The 19,331-nt window shown below is 37.5% G+C and overlaps 3 protein-coding genes across 3 annotated transcripts; 1 reads left to right on the forward strand and 2 right to left on the reverse strand.

The window, feature by feature from the left end:
* Positions 1-217: 217 nt before the first annotated feature.
* Positions 218-3,469, forward strand: LOC149006767 (pentatricopeptide repeat-containing protein At2g02750-like). The gene is given in 2 exon segments (XM_089166017.1): positions 218-1,861; positions 1,863-3,469. Coding segments are annotated over 2 exon segments (1,842 nt in total). The 5' UTR covers positions 218-580; the 3' UTR covers positions 2,424-3,469.
* A 3,340-nt stretch (positions 3,470-6,809) lies between these two features.
* LOC149006768 (WRKY transcription factor 72A-like) lies at positions 6,810-10,132 on the reverse strand. The gene is made up of 4 exons (XM_089166658.1): positions 10,019-10,132; positions 9,470-9,949; positions 9,203-9,316; positions 6,810-7,538 (listed from the first exon to the last, which is right to left on the reverse strand). Exons 1-4 carry the CDS (start codon positions 10,103-10,105, stop codon positions 6,819-6,821), a joined length of 1,401 nt encoding a protein of 466 aa, XP_089022784.1. The 5' UTR covers positions 10,106-10,132; the 3' UTR covers positions 6,810-6,818.
* A 2,751-nt stretch (positions 10,133-12,883) lies between these two features.
* Positions 12,884-18,066, reverse strand: LOC149006769 (WRKY transcription factor 72A-like). Its single transcript, XM_089166912.1, has 5 exons — positions 17,903-18,066; positions 16,324-16,401; positions 15,675-16,205; positions 15,399-15,512; positions 12,884-13,897 (listed from the first exon to the last, which is right to left on the reverse strand). Exons 1-5 carry the CDS (start codon positions 18,005-18,007, stop codon positions 13,160-13,162), a joined length of 1,566 nt encoding a protein of 521 aa, XP_089023038.1. The 5' UTR covers positions 18,008-18,066; the 3' UTR covers positions 12,884-13,159.
* Between the last annotated feature and the right edge of the window lie 1,265 nt (positions 18,067-19,331).

The raw sequence follows: 19,331 nt of genomic DNA on the forward strand, positions 1-19,331 counted from the left end.
TCCAAATTTCGAACCACATCGAGCCAAGGATGGTTTTTATCCAAAGTAAATGTTGTCTGCTATTGGGATTCAGGGTTACAATTTGGGCCATGCTACTAGGATCATTCAAAATAAGATTAAGGTTTTAAAAGTCTCTACCTAAACATCATCTTTTGAATTAACAATTGCAAAATGACCACATAATCATTTGTTGGTCACACGGAAGCATTGCTTGCCATTTGGGGGCACAACCGCAAAAGTCCAAGTCCATGATCACAACACAGGAAACCCTTTTTCTTTATAAAAAAGTTCAGTTGTCACTAAATATGAGCTTTGGCATCAGAAGATCAAACACTGTGCACTGAGAGGTAGACACCCAATAGCTTATTCGACGATGTTACTTTCGGATCAAAATCATCATCTCATCTCAATAAAGGTCTCACTACGGTAGTACACGATGTTTGATATTAATTGCTTCTATGGAGGTCTTCTTGTTAGATACGGAAAGGGATTCTGGCCCAACAGTGTCTGTTGATATCCACTAATTTTCAATGATTGGAAACTCTTAAATAGGCGGATTCTCAAGGCATTCCATGAATTCATGAAAGGCAATATCAGAAAGCTGGTTTTAGATGGATTCTACAAAGAAGCACTGTCCTTGTTCTCTCAATTACACTCCGCCGGGTTTCGCCCTGATTATTACTCGTTTCCTTCTCTCCTCAAAGCCTATGGAAAGCTCGACAATGCTTCCAGTGGTTGCCAGATACATGCCCACGTTCTTAAATCTGGTTTTCTGGCCGATTTGTACACGCATACAGCTCTCACGGATATGTACATGAAGTTTCAGCTCTTTGCGGATGCAATCAAGGTGTCAGACGAAATGCCTGAGAGAAACTTGACTTCTTTAAACGCGATGATATCTGGGTTCTCGCAAAATGGGTATTTGGGAGAAGCCTTGTGGGCTTTCAAACAAGTTTGTGCTGCAAGGTTGCGGCCAAATTCAGTTTCCATAGCTAGTATACTACCTGCCTGTGAAATCATGGAACACGGCTTGCAAATTCATTGCCTTGCAGTTAAATTGGGATTTGATGAGGATGTTTATGTGGCGACTGCAACAGTTACAATGTATACGAATTGCAAGGACTCTGTTTCTGCTACGAGGATGTTCAGTGAGATACCGAATAAGAATGTTGTGAGCTACAATTCTTTGATCTCAGGTTTTCTGCAGGGTGGGTTGACTCATATGCTCCTTAATTTGTTTAAGGAAATGAGGAAATCCTTGGGCAGGGAATGTAGCCCAGTTACTTTTGCTTCTGTTCTCTCAGCTTCTGCGGAGCTTTCCTATCAACGATTAGGTAAGCAAGTCCATGGTATGACTTTGAAATATGTGTTTGGTTCTGACGTTCTGGTGGGAACGGCACTCATAAACATGTACTGCAAATGTGGGAACTGGGTCTGGGCGTATGAGATCTTCAAGGATCTCGGTAGCAATAGGAACTTAATAACGTGGAATTCCATGATCTCAGGACTAATGTTGAATGATCAGTGTGATGCTGCTGTTCAGCTTTTTGAAGAATTAGGATTTGATGGACTGGAACCTGATTCAGCTACGTGGAATTCAATGATTGGTGGATTCGCACAGCTACATAAAGGGTATGAAGCTCTTACATTCTTTAAAAAAATGCAATCGGCAGGGGTAACCCCAAATTTGAAATCAATTACTAGTCTTTTACTGGCATGTTCAACCATGTCTGCACTCCTATGTGGGAATGAGATCCATGCATACATAATAAGGACTGGTGTAGATGCTGATGAATTGACCTATACTGCCCTCATTGATATGTACATGAAATGTGGATGTTCTTCTTGGGCTCGCAATATTTTTCGATCAGATTGAAACTTCTGATGACCCAGCAATATGGAATGCAATGATCTCTGGGTATGGGAGGAATGGGGAAATCAAATGTGCACTTGAAATATTCAACCTGATGAAAGAAGAGGGATTAAAACCAAATTTGCTCACTTTCAGTTGTGTTATATCAGCATGTAGCCACAGTGGTTCTATTGATGAGGGACTTGAAATATTTAGGATGATGAGTAGGGATTGTGGTTTGAGCCCGACAACTGCACAATTCAGTGGCATTGTTGATCTCTTGGGTCGAGCAGGGCGACTCAACGAGGCTAGGGACTTGATTCAAGAAATGCCAGAACCTCCTCCTTCTGTTTTTTCCTCTCTGCTTGGTGCTGCTGCTTTTCACTCAGATACTAAACTTGGTGAAGAAATGGCTATAAAGCTTTCAGAATTAGAACCCACAGATCCGACTCCTTTTGTTATTCTCTCCAATTTATATGCCACACAGGGAAGGTGGCAAGATGCGGAAAGGGTAAGAGAGATGATGTTGGAACGTGGGTTGAGGAAACTTCCAGGTCATAGTTTGTTATGAGTGAAATAATTAAGCTCTACACAGGCAATACACACACACACATGAGTAATTAGTTGGGGGTACAAATATGAAGTAAGATATCACCTCTCTGGCTAGTGATGACACCAGCAACTTCAACATTCCTCTGCAGTCACTACATAAACCCTTTGAATTAGATCGGAAGCAAGAGTTTCGATCACATGGTGGACAGTGGCATGAGGTATGCATGTTATTGGTTTGACATCCTTCCACTATACTTATTTGAAGTTATGGTAGTTATCAAGTCCTCTGCAGTGAGCTGTCTGCATGAAAAGCAAGCAAAAAGGCAATCAAAATCAACCCACTACAACAAGAAGTGGTGAACAAGAAGATAGTCTCCTAGAAATGGTAACTGGAAGAATAGTGATTTGAGATCTCAGATAACTGCTATTGGTTCCATAATATAACTCTGTGATGAGAGAAGTTTCTTCCTGCACCATTACTGGATCCTAAGGTTGATTTTGGCATGAGTATGTGACAGCCATATATATATATTTTACTCATGGTTTTTAGATGTCATTTACCCCTTTTGCATGAAAGAACATATGACATTAGAGAAGAATTCAGGTTTGACAAGCAGTTGTTCATTCTTTCCCATGTTAACTCTATGATCTTCCTTGGAAGGCCTTGAACAAAAGTAAGTCCACCAATTTGGATCTTCCATGTGCTTACAAGCCTTCAGAAGCAGTTCACTATCCTCGAGTCCATTTAGTCTGAAAACTCTTCTATGATTGACATAAAACTGAGTTTCTCTGTTACCACTCAAAGTGCTGGAAGTCTAAAATGTGTTTTTGTCACAGCACTGCTGTCAATGCCTTTTTTCATTGCCACAATAGATGGGTCATCTGGTGTTGGTTGTGTCTGCTCCAACTTCCTTCAAGAAAAATGGGTGGGCAAACTTCAATATCTGCAGACTAAGAAAAAAATATGGGCGATGCAGTATGCCTTCTCTAAAGACAGAAGTCTCTGAAGAATTTAAAGATAAAGCGGGAATTAAATACACATAGCCCATGAGAAGCTACATTAGTACTCCCAACAATAGAGAATTTTACTTGCCAGGTGGATGCAGAGTAACCATTACTTAGCACTGGATGTGAATGTGGTGCAAGTTTGTTTAAATATGAAGACTCTTGGGATTATTTACAGTACTTGGTAGCAGATTTAACCTTTGCATTTAATTATGGGCTTGGAAGAGGTGTGTACTGGGGACAGGTGAACAAAAAGAAGTACTCCATACTATTTGTGCAAGAGATCAGAATCTTATCACTATAGGACATGATAGGAAATCCAAAACCAGGGATTGGAGGTGCAAAAAGTAATCAAACCATTCCTTGTACTCATTAATTATTAAGTTTTGAAATTCTTGATGGGTGGTTTTGCCAGTTTCAATTATGGCTAGATTCTTCATTATGTATCTTGAAGGTAGCAATGTGCTTCAAGAATGGAACTATCAGTGGCAACTGGAAGAAAAGGACCCTATTGAAGTATTGACCTCGGATGAAAAAAGCAGTCAAACCAAAGGGGTAGAACTAGTCACTGGCAACTGACAAAGGGATACTTCGTTCAGACTAAAGGCACACATGAAGGATGAAAGCACAAGAATATATTCATAGCAGACAAGAAGGAAACTCAGCCATTAATTCTGAAGGATATATATAATTATACTAAGTATACTAAACTACTACAGTATCAATATATAATTTTATATATATTTAATGAAATTTGAAATTCATTTAAGCTTTTTTTAGTGTGTTGTCTTCTTTCTTTTATTTCCTCTAGGTCAATACTCTATAGTATATCTTTTCCACGGGCTGAAGCAAAAAAATCAAATCAAATAAAAATCAAATATTTCTATATAACATTACTTAAAAAAAAATTCCCTATTTTTATGTCCCTGCCCCTAAATTCAATACAATATTAATATTAAATAATAGGAGACTAAAATAAAAGTTCCTTTCTCACATTAGATTGTCGAAACAAAAATATATTGGAAGCATCAATATGGAAATAGTTGGTACATGAAGCCAAGCTAGGATCTGATATTATCAATCATATATCATACAGATAATATATAAATTTATCTTTTTCTGGAATTGGAATCAAAGTCAAAAAAAAGACATTGAAAAATAGGTGGCTCTTATGTTGTGATTTGGAATAAACCTTTCTTTATGAAAGAAGGGAATAGGAATTGCTTCCTATGGAAGATTCAGTAACAAGAGGCAATTGGAAATAATGACAAATTCTCTTATAGTTCAATCAAACGAAATTGTTAAATGATCCCCTACTACATCTCGATCGAATTTTTATATTTATTATCAGAATAGTGGAAACAAACATGATTCAATGGTTTAGATCCACTTACTTTTTCTTTTGTTGATATCTAATTTTTACAATAGAATTGATTTGATTGGAATAATGGATAAAGTAGAAAATTTTGGTAATTCCTAATTTAGAATTCGGTAGACATTCTATCTATGCCTAGGACACAAAATGTTGAATATATAATGAAAATAAATAGGAATATAGCCTATAGTGACATGGTCATCCTCCCACTTAAAAAAGAAGGCTATGATTGGAGTTTTGTGGAAAGAGGCCCTTATCAGATTTGAACTAATGACTTACACCTTAGCATGACATTACTCTACCGCTGATTTAAAAGGGCCCCTTTGTTGAAATTCCTAAATATTACACACTAGCCATTGTAGTTTAGTGTATCTACCTATCTATATCTATAGAATATATATACATAGCGACTCAACCATCTTTCTACTTGATTTGGAATGTTAGTAATCTGAAATTTGTTGCTCGAAAATCTGACCTACGCTCCAACTGGTTCATTCAAGGAATGAACCTAGTTCTTGGCTCTTGAAAAACAAAGAAGGTGAGAGTGGGCCACCTCTGGGGCTAGAAACCACCTCCAATGATTAAGTCAGATTCCGTAGAACATGAATCCTCACAAGGAGAAGTAAATGCTCCTAGAAAACAAAGAGAAATGTCTTCTTGGGTTGTTGGCTAGAGAGTTATGAACTAGAGTTAATGTTAAAACTTACTTTTGGTATTGATTGTTAGCGTATATATTCCCCTCATACCTCTGTGATCGTGAAGGCGTTGCTTAGCCATCAAATTCTTGGATCTCAAAAGGAGGGTGGTGATCTCTTGAGGGACATAGCTTGATCAGCAAGCTAAACCCCAATCTTCCCCAGGAAGCTTTCACAGCTGTATATAATCCCATCGAACAAGGTGATTAGATTATCACTGACATAGATATGATAGCAAGTCCAATCTTCCCGGGAAGCCACACGATAAAACCGAATAGGTGATGAAATTATCACTAACGTAGATGTGATAGCAAGGCCAATCGCAGAAGCTGGTGCCTAGCAAACGGTGGTCAATGAGCATTTAATGAATCTCAAAGAGTCGAGCATTCAATGCTTAAATTAATGCGTCGATTGACGTTTAAGAGATATGTGCAAAGTCCTTTGGCAACGTTACTTTGTCTGAAAAGTAGCTTGTCGGGTAACTGCTGAGAGGTTGTCGAGAAGCTTCTCGGGACAGCTGGCTGTCACTAGGAGGTGCTCTTCTAAGCAAATTTCTCTGCTAATAAGTGTCACATCGAAAAGTGCCTAGTTATGAGGCCAATCAAACCAAGATTTAGTGAACTAGGACCAAACCAAAACATTGATTTAGTTGGTTCACCTAGCCCATAGGTTTGGGCCAAACATTCATAACAGAAACCAAACGAAGGAGATATGCCCTGAACAATAGAAGCAGTGCACTTGCCCAGAATTATGATTTTGTGCACAGTATATAGCTTTACTGGATCTTTGAGCAGTCATAAAAATCATAGTTGCAGATTTAATTTGTTTACATAAAATGAATGGATTCTCAATTATTTCAATCGAGGGAAATATTAATTTACTAATAAATTAGATGGTCATCCAAGACCACTAATAGTAGACCATGGTCAAAGGAGAACCACTTGAATGTGAAACTCCGCCAAATAAAATAATATTACCTCATTAGCTTTTGGTTAAGGTTTCACTTTCGAATGTTTACTTTTCGAATTTGAATTTATGGCCGTTAGCTAAGTCAAGGTCCAACGTCTCTAACGTATTCAAAAAGAAGTTTCAAAGTAGCAAAATTTCCACATATATAAGTCTACTAAGGGAAATTAAGGACAAGCAAAAGAAGACACTAAACTTTAGTAAACGCCCCCTTGCTATGACCTCACCATTCACCATGCAGTATTTCTTCAAAAGCAACCAAAAAGATAACTAGACAAATATTCTAATGGTCAACAATTTGAGCTGAAGACCCAGAGCAACTCTTGTCTTTTAGATGGAAAATGGCAACGAAGAGGTTGGAGAAACATCAACATCACATGTCGGTGCTCGATCTCATTGTCATCTGATGTTCATGAGTAGGGTGAATTGGGAGTCCATAAGTCTTCTCAACCCACTTCAAATTCGAGCCAAAATTCTCTCCAGCACTAGCTTTGTTCACCATTGATGTGATTGCAGCTTCTAGAACTGATCTGAAGGTTGGGTCAGATGTGATGACCTTGGTTGCTGCAGCAATAGTTTCAGATAATGGTTGTTGTGGAGCAGTTGGGTTGTTCTTTAGCATGTAAGGTAGATGGAAATGCTCTTGAGGTTGCTTTCCTAGACTTAATGATCCAACATCGCTTTTGGGGTCCCCAGATGTTGCTTTGACATTAGATTCTAGGGCAGAAAAATTGGAACTTGTCAAATATCTGGGGATGGAACGGAAGCTCGAATGTGAACTCTTGAATTGGGAAGAGGATGAGGTTGATGGTACAGTTAGATCAAGATTGATGGTGGGATATGAAGGTGAATATGAGATTGAGGAGTTTGGTAGGTAGAACTGCTTTGATACGTTTAGACCATGCAGATCAGTCGAGGAAGTGTTGGTACTTGAAGTAAGTGTTGCTCTGGAGTTTGATGAGCCAGACATGAGCATGGAAGCAGCTGCAGCTGTGGTGGAAGCCATGGCTGTGGCTGAAACTGGTAAGAGGTGATTGTGGTTTCCTTCGTAGGTGGTGATCAACAAAGACATGTCTTCTGCACATCTTTGGACCTGAAATTCAAAATAAACAATATAAAGGGATCGAAAGAAAAACCTAAAGTGAAGAAAGGTAAGCAAAGAACAGTTGGTGACCAGTAGTACTTGTAAAGCCCATGCCACCAGGAGAGGTCTCGAGTCTGGACTTCAAACCTCTTGGCTGGTACATTCAATGATAATTGTCTTCTATCCTCAGTGATATCCAAGCGGTATTTACAGAAGGCGTTTCAATACTTAAACCCATAACCAGGTGTAGAACAAATTAATGAGCAATTGACTAGTGCAGCAAGCATGATCTCCATGGAGGTCCTGTCTGTCCAACATAGTTTGGTTACCCTTTGATTGTATTTTGTTTTCTTTCTTTGGTAGGAAAAAAAAAAAAAGAAAAAAAAGAGAAAAAATTAAAAGAAAAGAAAACAGTAGTCCCTTAGATGGAGGGACAATTTTTTTTTCATTTCTCTTCAGTAAATTCATACTATCTATTCCCCACCCCCACCAACAGCACCCCAGACCCCAAGAAAAATAATAATAAAAAAATTGTTCCGCCATCTAGGGACTACTTTGACCTTGTGGTCTGGAATTCGGAGGAAAAGCTGCATTATTTCACCTTCAATCTGCTCATTCCAGAACAATCACGCATGATGCTCCTCGAGGCGACATTTTCCCAATTGCCTATTTGAAAAGGTCTTAAGAATTGAATCAAAACTAAATTTCCTTTTCTCCATTCTACTAGTAGTGGCTATTCCTTTCCTGTCCGTCTAATTTAGGCTAGTGCAATTGTTCTTGGGTGGTTGATAATATGTATTTTTTTCCCATGAGATAGTCATTGCATTAGGCTTTTTACATTAGGCTTTCCTTGTACTATCTTTAATCACCAAATTGAAATACTTGATGGGTGGTCTTTTTTTTTTTAGTATTATTTTTTTATTTTTATGGATCAATGTTTATAAAAGAAGTATACATGCTTCTTGGACATTAATTGTGACAACCTCTTATGTAGAGACAATAAGATTAGGTAGTTCTTAAGTTTGAACTTGAGCTCGTCCACACATTCATCACCCACCCCTCTTCCCCTCCCCTAGACTAATAGGCGCCCCGCTGTGTCTGGGTCGATAATGATCAAAAAAAAGAAAAGAAAAACGCATAAAAGACTGTATAAAGCAAAATATCATTGTTTTTCCATAACATCGTTCTTGGCTTTATCTTGTAAGCTTTGTTTCATTTGACGGTTGTTTTGTTTGTTTTGATTGTAGTTCTTTCTCTTGGTTACTTTATATGACGGTTTTTTCTTTTATTTCTTTCAATATATAATCCATTTATCATATATTATGAAGAAGACACGTCTAAACGGAGTTCAAACTTCAAAGAGAACACTAAGCACATGAGGACAGAGTGAGAGGCCATGATCTCATGGGACCTTGCTTTACTGTGCATTTAATGCGCAAGACCATCCATGATCTCGACCGAAATCTCAATCCACAGGACCAATGTTTTGTAGGATGGTACTGAAACTTTTTGGATCATGAGGGTTTCTGACTGGGTTGCCAAGGTCTGACCTCCATTACCATTTAAGTGGTAATAATTGATGTTCTTGACTGGATTATTCATTAATAAAGCTTCAGAATTAAGTGACCTATAGTTATACAAGATTTGAGAAAGAGAAAGAAGGGGGTACATACCCGTTTTCTTACTGGGCATGTAGGTGCAACTATGCATCGGTAGTATGCCCGAGGACATGGATTGCCTTTTGAGATTTTCTGCCCATATTTCCTCCATTGGCAGCCATCATTCATCTGCATATACATATATATGATAATTAACATATCTCATCTTCAACTAAAACAAATTGAGCTAGCATACTATATTAAATGACTCTCTTTCTTCTTGTCTCTCCAAATTGTTTGACGTGAGCAAAGATAATAAGTAGATGAAGAATATGTACTAACCGTGGGGGTATCACATCTTGTTCTCACAGAAACCCTAGCTTTGTTCACCTGGATTTGTTGTGCAGCTCCATCATCTTCTGAACTTCTTTTAGTCCCTAAAATTTTATTGGCCGACCATTTTTGACCAGCTTCCTCTTCCTTCTGTTCTTCAAAGCTAGTTTCAGGGCTTGGTTTGGTCATGGGTTCCTTCCAACAAGACTTAGAAGACCCTTCACATTTGCTGGAGCTGATACTCTTCTCTTCCTTTTTGGGTTCACCTGAAATCCTTCCAAGGCTAAGTGAGATCTCTGTCTCTTCAATTTCTTGATTGGTAGGAGCTGTATCTTCAGATACCTTGGCTTCTTTTTGCCGAACAAAGTTCTTGAGATACACATACAGTGATTGATAATCCTCCATAATTTTCGAGATTTTCATCTTCAATATTTTATTTTCTTCCTTCACTTTGCCTATTTCAGCCATTGAAGATTCCAGTTGATCCACCTAATCAACAAAAACAGTAATTAAGCGGCAAATTTAAGAGAAATTTAGAGAACTGAGGTATGTTCTTACTTGATCCTTCTTCATTGAAGTTGATGCTCTTGAGGTGCTGTCCATTGATATTCTCTCAAATCCGTGCCTAAGTGGGAACCTGTGCATGTACTAGAGATTCAGATTAAAAAACCCAACAAGGAATCAAACAAGATGAACCAAAAGATGGGGTTTCCTTCTATATAAAAGAATCATGCAAGCTAGCCAAGGGAGGACATTGTGTGCCTGTTTGGGAGGTTCTGTGGTGAAAAGTCAATTTCTAGGTCAGCAGACAAAAACGAGGTTTTGGGAAAAGAAGAAAAAAATGCAAGAAAGAGGTGCCATTCAAGACCAGCAGCAAAGGTTGATGACCATGAACTTTGGACCACAAGATTTCTAGGATATGGGGTCCATTGACTTGACTGTTTTGTACTTAATTAACGAATCTAGGTTCACTTGCTGCATTCCTCCAAAAGTTCTTCCATGCAAAACATTTCTAGAAAGTTTGGGCAAATTTTTTTCCCCCCTAGTGAAAATTATGGGTTTGTATTGGTACAGAAAAATTTGAGGTTGATGAAGTAGGAAGTTGTTGGCTTAAATTTGTAGCAGTTTGGATTAAAGACTTTTTATGGATATGTTGGGAAACATAGTCGCTGAAACCCCTAGTAGATTTAAACAGAAGAGAAGAGAGGGATCCATTTTAAAAAGTTTTTATTTTTCAAGTATTTCCTCAGCTTTTATAAGTGTCATTATAAATTATTAAAACGAATATCAAGAATTTACGGACAAAAATGAAAACAAATAAAAGAAATATAGAGATTCAACTTGGTTCATACATCAATATGTTATGTTAGTGAAGAAGAAGAACTTTCATTATGCAAAAAGAATATTATAATGGAGAACACTCAACCAATCGTCAAGACGATGATATAAAATTCCTTACCTAAAACCGTAAGGTGAAAATACTAAATCTCCTACTGATAAGGAAAAATCAATCAATCAGGTTCAACCGTGGTCGGGTCAAGGACCCCGATCGGGACCAGTTCAAAGGTTGAACGAATAAGCAGCATGAGGGTATAATCAAGAGGATTACTGTTTTGAATAATCACGAAAATTTGATATTTTCCCAAACAGTTCGTTCCAGATGCGTTTTGAATATTTTGCTAATCTAGCGTTTAATCAAGAGGATTACTGTAATAACATTATATGTAGTCCTTGTAAGTGTTTCCAGACTTTATTTTAATATAGCTTCCTTTTCTTCGATCAAAAAAAAAAAAAAAAAAAGCAGTGTGAGGGTTAAGAAACCTAACAGGTAAGGAAGGAGACGTGTACCTGCTAAATTTGGGATACACGATTGTGTCATACAAGAAAACTACAACTGACTCAGAAAGAAAAGGAAAAAATGCGATGATCAAATGGCCAATAAGAAGGATTACGAAGGAATCCAACAATCAAGAATAAACTCTGCATCTAGCCAAAGTGTTGTGATGTTCTAACTACTAACTTAACCTTTGGAGGTGACTTTCTGACCGTTGAGTTGGTTCATATCTGATGTTATCTTGCAGGAATCTAATGGCTGAACAGTTTTTGGACGCATCACAAACCGACCCTATAATAAATATTAAGTACTTTTCAAATGATGTCTTTTGTCGATTACACACCTATACACATAAATGTCAACTGCCCAACAAATCTGCTATTTTTATTATTAAAAAAAATCTTTTATTTTATTTAAAAAATACATATAAAAAATAAGAAAAGTCAAGTTCTATTTTTTTTGGTGGAAGAGGAAGTCAAGTTCTAATTAACGCTTGAGAAATAGATAAATAAGGATTCCTATTCTATCTTGACCCAAACTAACCCATGCAAAATATATAAATACATGTAGATAACGGTTTAAGCCGCCATCAGCTGTGTCAATTCAAAACTCCAACTTTCAAATTTCGAATATTCCAAATTTGAACGAGTCCTTGAACCATAGTAGTTTCACTTCAACACTGCAAACAATTCAAGCTGATTCAAAATAAAGTTTATTTGCTGTGTTTGTGATGTCTATAACATCTATCCGGTGTAACTATCTCTAATATTTATAGTCGTTTGAAAATTTTTAAATACATTTACTCCTATTAATCAAAAAGATAGGGTGATACAATTTCAATAAAATTCTTTCTCCTTCTTGTGGACCTCCAACCTCTTTATGTACGTAGATAGATCTCTTCCTCCTGATTCACACCCATGATGAATCCAGATCAATATGCATTGGCCTTCACTTTGTTGGTCCTGTGCTAGCACCCTTCGTGGGAGTTCCATTCATAGTTCTATATTAAGGTACAAGCAACACAACTAGTGTCACTTGTGGGCATGCTCTAACACTAGGCTTTGGTTTTAGTACTTCATGGACCTCGTAGAGTTTAGCTTGAATATTTGTGGTCGATACGTAGGTTGGTCAAGCTTGGCCTTCACTTTGTTGGTCCTGTGCCAGCACCCTGAATGGAGTTTCATTCATAGTTGTATATGGGGTACAAGCAACACAGCTAGTCACTTGTGGGCATGTTCTAACACTAGGCTTTGGCTTTAGTACTTCATCGACCTCGTAGAGTTTAGCTTGAATATTTGCCGTCGATACGTAGGTTGGTCAAGCTTGGCCTTCACTTTGTTGGTCCTGTGCTAGCACCCTTCATCGGAGTTTCATTCATAGTTGTATATTAAGGTACAAGCAATATAACTAGGGTCACATGTGGACTCTACTATACAAAAGAGTTCAAAATGAACTCATAAGATAAAATTCAAAAGGTTATTATTCCTTTGAAATTGAAAATCAAATTCGAAAAAACACTAGATAATAGATAGCTCTAACAAGGCTATTTAATAAAATTCTGTTTACATCTCTACATTCACAACACTAGATAACAAGTAACTCTAACAATTCTATTTAATAAAATTATGTTTAATTACATCCCTACATTCACTTGGACACATAAGATCTTTATCAAAAGGGAACTTCCAGAGTATGGCTGCATGGCTTTTCAACCTCTTTCTTAGCACCATATTATCGAAAAATATAATCAAATAATCATCACAAAATGGAAGAAGCAGAAAGATTGAAAAAAAAAACCCCACAATTATACCAACGTCCATTGATCTAGTCTAGCAGCTCGATGCACATCCATTCTCATTTTGCATTCATGAGTAAGGAGGAGTGGGAGTGAAATGTTCACTCCACTTCAAATTCTGATCAAAATTCTCTCTGCTGTTACCTTTGTTTACTATAGAGGTGATTGCAGCTTCAAGAACTGATCTGAAGCTCGGGTCAGATGTAATGGCTTTGGTGGCAGCAGCAATAGAATCAGACATGGGTTGTTGTGGAAGAATTGGATTGCTCTTTTGCATGTAAGGTTGGTAGAAATGTTCCTGAGGTTGCTTTCCAAGACTTACAAGTGGCCCAACCTGGCTTCTATTGTAGGACTGAGTTCCATAATTCAGGTACCCATTGCCCCAAGATGTTGGCAAGGTACTGGATTGTGAAGAAGAAAAATTGAAACTTGTTGAATATCTTGAAGTGGATGGGAAGTTTGGGTTTAACTTGTTGAATTGAGAAGATGATGAAGAGGAAGGTGGTACAGTTAGGTCAAGAGTGATGGTTGGGTATGATGGCGAAGATGAGATTGAGTTGCTGGGTATGTAGAGCTGTCTAAATCTTGAATCTGGAAGATTGAAGTTTAGACCTTGGACACCAACAGAGGCAGTGTTGGTAGCTGATGATCCAAGTGCTGACACGGATGTAGATGAGCCAGACAGGAGCATGGAAGCAGCTGCAGATGTGGTGGAAGCCATGGCTGTGGCTGAAACTGATAGGGGGTGATTATGGGTTCCTTCATAGGTGGTGATCAAGATGGACATGTCCTCTGCACATCTTTGGACCTGAAATTGAAAATAGCCGTTAGAGAGTTAAATGGAAGAAATACTTCATTTAAGGCCGGGGGGGAGGAATCCGTGATCTATTACATATACCATTAGGGTGAATTGAATCCGTGATCTCTTCACTAAGAGGTATTGGTAATTGCTAATTCAACAACCCTTTGGTGGTAATGTACATGATATTAGGGCCTATTTGTTTATCTGAACCCAGGGAATTCAAATCCCTGGATTCATGAATGGAGATTTATACCTGTTTGGTTGTAAAACATTCTTGGATTTGGATTTCACTTTTTTGTTTAAAAACATGAATTAAGACAATCTTGGGTATTGAGTGAAATCCATGGATTCCACACTAAACATAAAATGGATGAAATTTGTAGACTTATGCGGAGTAACGTGACGGAATTCTACAAACTTCGATAGATTTGAGGCTAACCAAATAATTAACTTTTTGAATCATAAATCTATATATTTGAAATCCAACTTCATTTCAAATCCCTAGATTCATGTAACCAAAGAGGCCCTTAAGTATTGTAAGCATCCTCCTATCCAATGACCCAGCTATTAAACTCAAACATGTTCCCTACCCTGAACTAATATATGGAGCTCTTTGACAAACACGTTTTGGATAATATGTGCACAAGTATCAAAATAGAGGGAGCGGGAATCCTTCATCTCGAACATGAGCTCGAGATTTTGATCTTGACCTCCCATTTTTAAAGTATATTTTTACACTTTTAAAAATGAGCAGCTCGATCTCGACCGTTCGTTGTAGGCACCCAAGCAATTTCACTCAAACTTGTATAGATGATGATGCATTTTAGGAGGCATTCAAGGATAAAAATAAATTTATTATGCTGAAGTTGAAGCTCCAGTCCATGAATTAAAGATCGTGGTGGCATCAATGGGTCTATGAAAAGTGTGGGTGGGTAGAAAGTGATTCAGTGGCTTTGGCATTCGAAGCACAACACAGAGTTGCAAAGCAATGCCACACTTAGAAAATATCTCATATTGCTACACAGAATCAAACCGAATAGCGAATTTTTCAGTTGGCTCAATGGCTAAACTTCAAACATCCCAAAATGTGGATAGGTAGCCAATGCAAATTGCACTGGAGTTGGCTAATGATGTATTAGGGAGGTTTTCATTTAGGCATGCCTAATGATCGGATGATGTAAACAATTAAAAGCCTCTGGCCCTACTGATGGTAATGCTGAAGGTAGGGGAGAAGAGTACTAGGTGTTATTTCCTATATGTATATAAATATAGAAAAACCCTAAACACCCCATGGGGAAGAATCAACAGTAGTTTTGGGTTTAGTCGAGATCAGGCTTCATCAATAATAAGATAGAGGTCTAAAGAGAGTGCTAGTGCTTCAAAGCAGACTAAAGAGCGGAGGATAACAGAAGGAGGCTCAGGTTAATTGCTGAAAGGTTCTTGACAAGTTTCTTCCTAAAACTCCAATCACACTAGATTTGAGAAAGAGAAGGAAGATGATATATACCTGCTTTCTTACTGGGCATGCAGGTGCAACTGTGCATCGATAGTAAGCCCGAGGACATGGATTGCCTTTCGCGATTTTTTGCCCATACTTCCTCCATTGGCAACCATCATTCATCTGTAGTTACATGGAAGGATACTGATTAACATCATTTTAATCATAGAAGACCAATTCCATACTTATTGATGATTCTGTGTGTATGGGAGTGTGTGTGTCGTTTGGGGGAGGAGGTGTTAAAATTTGACAAAAATTGTAAGTAGATGAAGAATCCATACTAACCGTGGGAGTATCACATCTTGCTCTAACAGAAACCCTAGCTTTCTTGACTTGGGGCTGTTGTGAAGCTTCATCATCATCTCCACTTCTCATAGTCTTGAGAATTTTACTGGGTGGCCATGCTTCACCAGGTTCCTCTTTCTTTGGTTCTTCATAGCTTGTTTCAGGACTTGAGTTCACCATGGATTCGTTCAAACCAGGGTTAGAGGACCCTTCAAATTTGCAATCCAGACGAAGGGACAACCCTTCTTTTAATTGCTGATCATCCTTGTTATCATTGCTGGAGTTGCTACTCTTCTCCTTTTTGGGTTCACTTGAAGTCCTTCCAAGGCTGAGTGAAATTTCTGGTTCTTCAATTTCTCGATTGTTGGGAGCTTTCTCTGTAGATCTCTTGCCTTCTTGCTGAACCACGTTTGTGAGATGCATTTGGAGAGATCGGTAATCCTTCAGAATTTGTGACAGAGTCATCTTTAAGATTTCATTTTCTTCTTTAACTTTGCCCATTTCAGCCCTAGCAGATTCAAGCTGATCCACCTAGATCAACAAAAACACAAGTAAATTTTTTATAAGCTGAGAAAACTAAAATTTTCCTTACTTTATACTACAATAAAGATTAGTATCTTTTCACCCAAAAAAAAGATTAGTATCTTACCTCATCCTTTTGTATTGAAGATGATGCTCTTGAGGTGCTATCCATTGAAGTTCTTTCAATCAGAGCCAAAGTGGGAATCTGTTTATGTACCAGAGTGCTTCAGATTCAGAATATATATAACCAGTGAAGAAACAAGATGAACACTGAAGAGAATTTAATGCAAGTTTCAGGGCTATCTAGAATTCCAGAGGCATAATTGGTGGAAACCCAAGTTGACTTCATGGACCTGTATGTGGGAGGATTCATGGCTGGAAGTCAAATTTTTCGGTCTAAAGACGAAATTGTGTGTCATTTTGGACCAATACCAGGGTTGATGACCGTAAACTTGTAGACCACACGATTTCTATCATCACTTGCTGCAGGCAAATTTATGAGGGTTTGATGAAAGTTAGGGTTGTAAGTGCCACTAGCTTTTGTTGAGTTAGCTGTATACAGTACTCACAGGGTTGGATATAAGTGGCAAGTAGCTAGGTCTTTTTCATATGAGATAGAGAATGACATTCATGCAAATGTCCAGCCCTTTCTTTTATATTTAATTATCAATTTGGAGACTTAGATCATGGCGTGACGACTATAATATTAAAGAGAGTTCGACAAGAAAAAAAGAAAGAAGTTGAAGGCCGGCACTTTCAACGAGAAAACGTAACTGTTACGTATTTAAGAATCAACTAGAGTATACAATTCTCCGTTTTGACGTGACCGATGCTACCCTTTCCCCACACACCCCCTCCAAAAAATTTTTTTTGCTAAACTCCTCATTCTATCTCTTGGCTGTATATTCACCTGTTTGTTCATGGGTATGTCTTTAGGGTTGGGTGAGGATGGCTTTGAACAAGTCATCTTGGATTTGTCGTCCATATCCGACCTAAAACACAAATATAAGATCTATATATCCTTGCGTAGTTGGGCAATAAATGACAAGACTACATTTATAGATTCCACTTCAATATATGGAACTATGGCCAGAATTGAGAGCGAAAGTCATATGATTTTGTTGTTATTGGGACTATTTTTTGAGCTAAATGTGATAGAGAATTGAAATTTTGAATTACAAAACACTCTGGCTATAGAAATTATTTTGCATGGTAGAAAGGGGGGGGGGGGGGGGGGGGGAAGAACATCCTATATATAATGTAACAGAACTGGGATTACTACTCAGCTACCAAGTAAATCAAAATCTGAATCTAGGTCGACCCTTTGCATGTCTTGTATGGAATGAGAAAAAAATATTAGAATTGAAAACTACGACACTGTAGTTTCAGAAGCTCAAGATTTTCATTGTCCAATAAAGGACTAAAAATTTCTTAAAAAGATTGAAATCTCTCCTGAAGAGTCTTGAGGATTAATTCCATCGCTAAAGCTCAAACTCAGAATTTAATCTGAGAACCAACTTACTGGTTCATATAAACAGAAGCAAAGAAAACTGTCCAAAAACCTCGGTGGTGTCAATCCAAGCCTAGAAAGCCCCAATCCTTGAATGAAATTCTTTCAGATTTAGACAGAAAAGGAAGAGAAAAACTTTTCCCTTTCCCTCAGTTCATCACAAGCAGGAACAGAATTGAAACAAGAAAAGCTTTACCTTTCCAGTTTCACCTGAGCTTTCTTCATCATTAGATTCCATTCTTCTTCTCCCTTCCTTAACCATGCTTTCAAAGCTAATAGATCTTTTCAAACTAGCTTCCATTTCTGCAGAATCTCTTTCTTTTGCTCTTCTATCTATCAATGCGGTTGAAGTTGTTAATCATTATCCAACTTATAAGAGCTCAACAAAGGCCTGATAATCATTTTTGACTTTTTATTTTTAAAATTTTCAAAACCCAGTTGGGTTATCTTTCTCCCATTACACATCCACCAACCGAATAAAATGTCAACTGCAAAAGTTCATACTGAGAAGCAAACCGACTAACCGACCTATTTTTAATTATTTAAATTAGTTTGTTATAATTATCAAACTAAAGAAACAAAAGAGAGATCGAAGAAGAATTCAACTTCAACGCTTGAGTGATAGATACACGCAGAAATCTTGTCTGTCTTCTCCTAGTTTCATTAAGGTGATGGTTTTTGGAGTTTCTTAGGAGAATCTAATGGTGTTTATCGTGTTTCATGGTTTCTAATAGCGGCAAGATACCAGTCAAAGCTGGTGTTTCAATTATTGTTCTTGCCATTGACTTTACCACCCAATAATCTTTTCTCTCTCTTCATTTGTTTTTCAAGCGAATCACAGTGGGACTGTGGGACAGAGCTCATCCATTGGACGGCTCAAATTTAATGAAATTTACAGCTATTTCAAGAAATATAAGTCCACTTGCTTATTTTATTCAATTAATTAATCCTATAATGGAAGTCATAACTATATATTCTGAACTCGCAAAGTTTCAATGCAAGCTATCTCAGTATCTCCTAACTATATTTAGGAATCTTAAGCTCATTTATTTACTTTCAAAAGAATTTTTTTTACCTCCACTGTATTTGAGTCTTTATTTGCTCAGTTTTCTCTCTGATTCCCCCCAAAAAATATGAGTTAAATTTTTACAAGAAAAATAAGAATAAATAGAGACTATTACATATACTAAATTCATGAGCTCTTCACTAAGCGATACCGGTCATTACCAACTAAGCAATCCTTCAATGGTGCTGGTTTGATTATTGAATTTACGATGCACTTAAAGATCTACTAACCCTCTTTACTTGGGAAAAAAAAATTATAGCTACTAATCATGATCTTGATGAATTAATTCAAAAACCTTGTGTTTAGTATGGTTTGAAAAAAGGCAATTCCTGCATGGCTTTCCCTTGTTTTCAAATTGGTTTTTCATAGTTTGAACCCATGCCGAAAATGAATTCTTGACAAACCCACCAGAAATGATTGATAATCCTTTTAACATGTTTTAGGAGAGAAAAATGATGACACAATTTATAAGTTACTAAAGATATTTTTTTTTCTTTTTTTTCATAAAAAATATTACTAGGGTTTACCTCTTCATAAATACGAGAAGGTAGTTCACTGC

This window comes from Hakea prostrata, chromosome 8, assembly GCF_041222555.1.
Source record: "Hakea prostrata isolate BN-2017 chromosome 8, UWA_Hpros_2, whole genome shotgun sequence".
In the NCBI taxonomy this organism is placed as follows: Eukaryota; Viridiplantae; Streptophyta; class Magnoliopsida; order Proteales; family Proteaceae; genus Hakea; species Hakea prostrata.

What these genes read in the sequence shown, in the direction of transcription:
- LOC149006768 (XM_089166658.1), bottom strand. Translation starts at nt 10,105, where the DNA reads ATGCACAGGTTCCCACTTAGGCACGGATTTGAGAGAATATCAATGGAC. An exon ending in CAAGATGTGATACCCCCACG is followed by an intron (nt 9,317 to 9,469) that starts GTTAGTACATAT and finishes ATGTATATGCAG; the next exon opens with ATGAATGATGGCTGCCAATG. An exon ending in CATGCCCAGTAAGAAAACGG is followed by an intron (nt 7,539 to 9,202) that starts GTATGTACCCCC and finishes TTTGAATTTCAG; the next exon opens with GTCCAAAGATGTGCAGAAGA.
- LOC149006769 (XM_089166912.1), bottom strand. Translation starts at nt 18,007, where the DNA reads ATGGAAGCTAGTTTGAAAAGATCTATTAGCTTTGAAAGCATGGTTAAG. An exon ending in GCTCAGGTGAAACTGGAAAG is followed by an intron (nt 16,402 to 17,902) that starts GTAAAGCTTTTC and finishes GTACATAAACAG; the next exon opens with ATTCCCACTTTGGCTCTGAT. An exon ending in CAAGATGTGATACTCCCACG is followed by an intron (nt 15,513 to 15,674) that starts GTTAGTATGGAT and finishes ATGTAACTACAG; the next exon opens with ATGAATGATGGTTGCCAATG.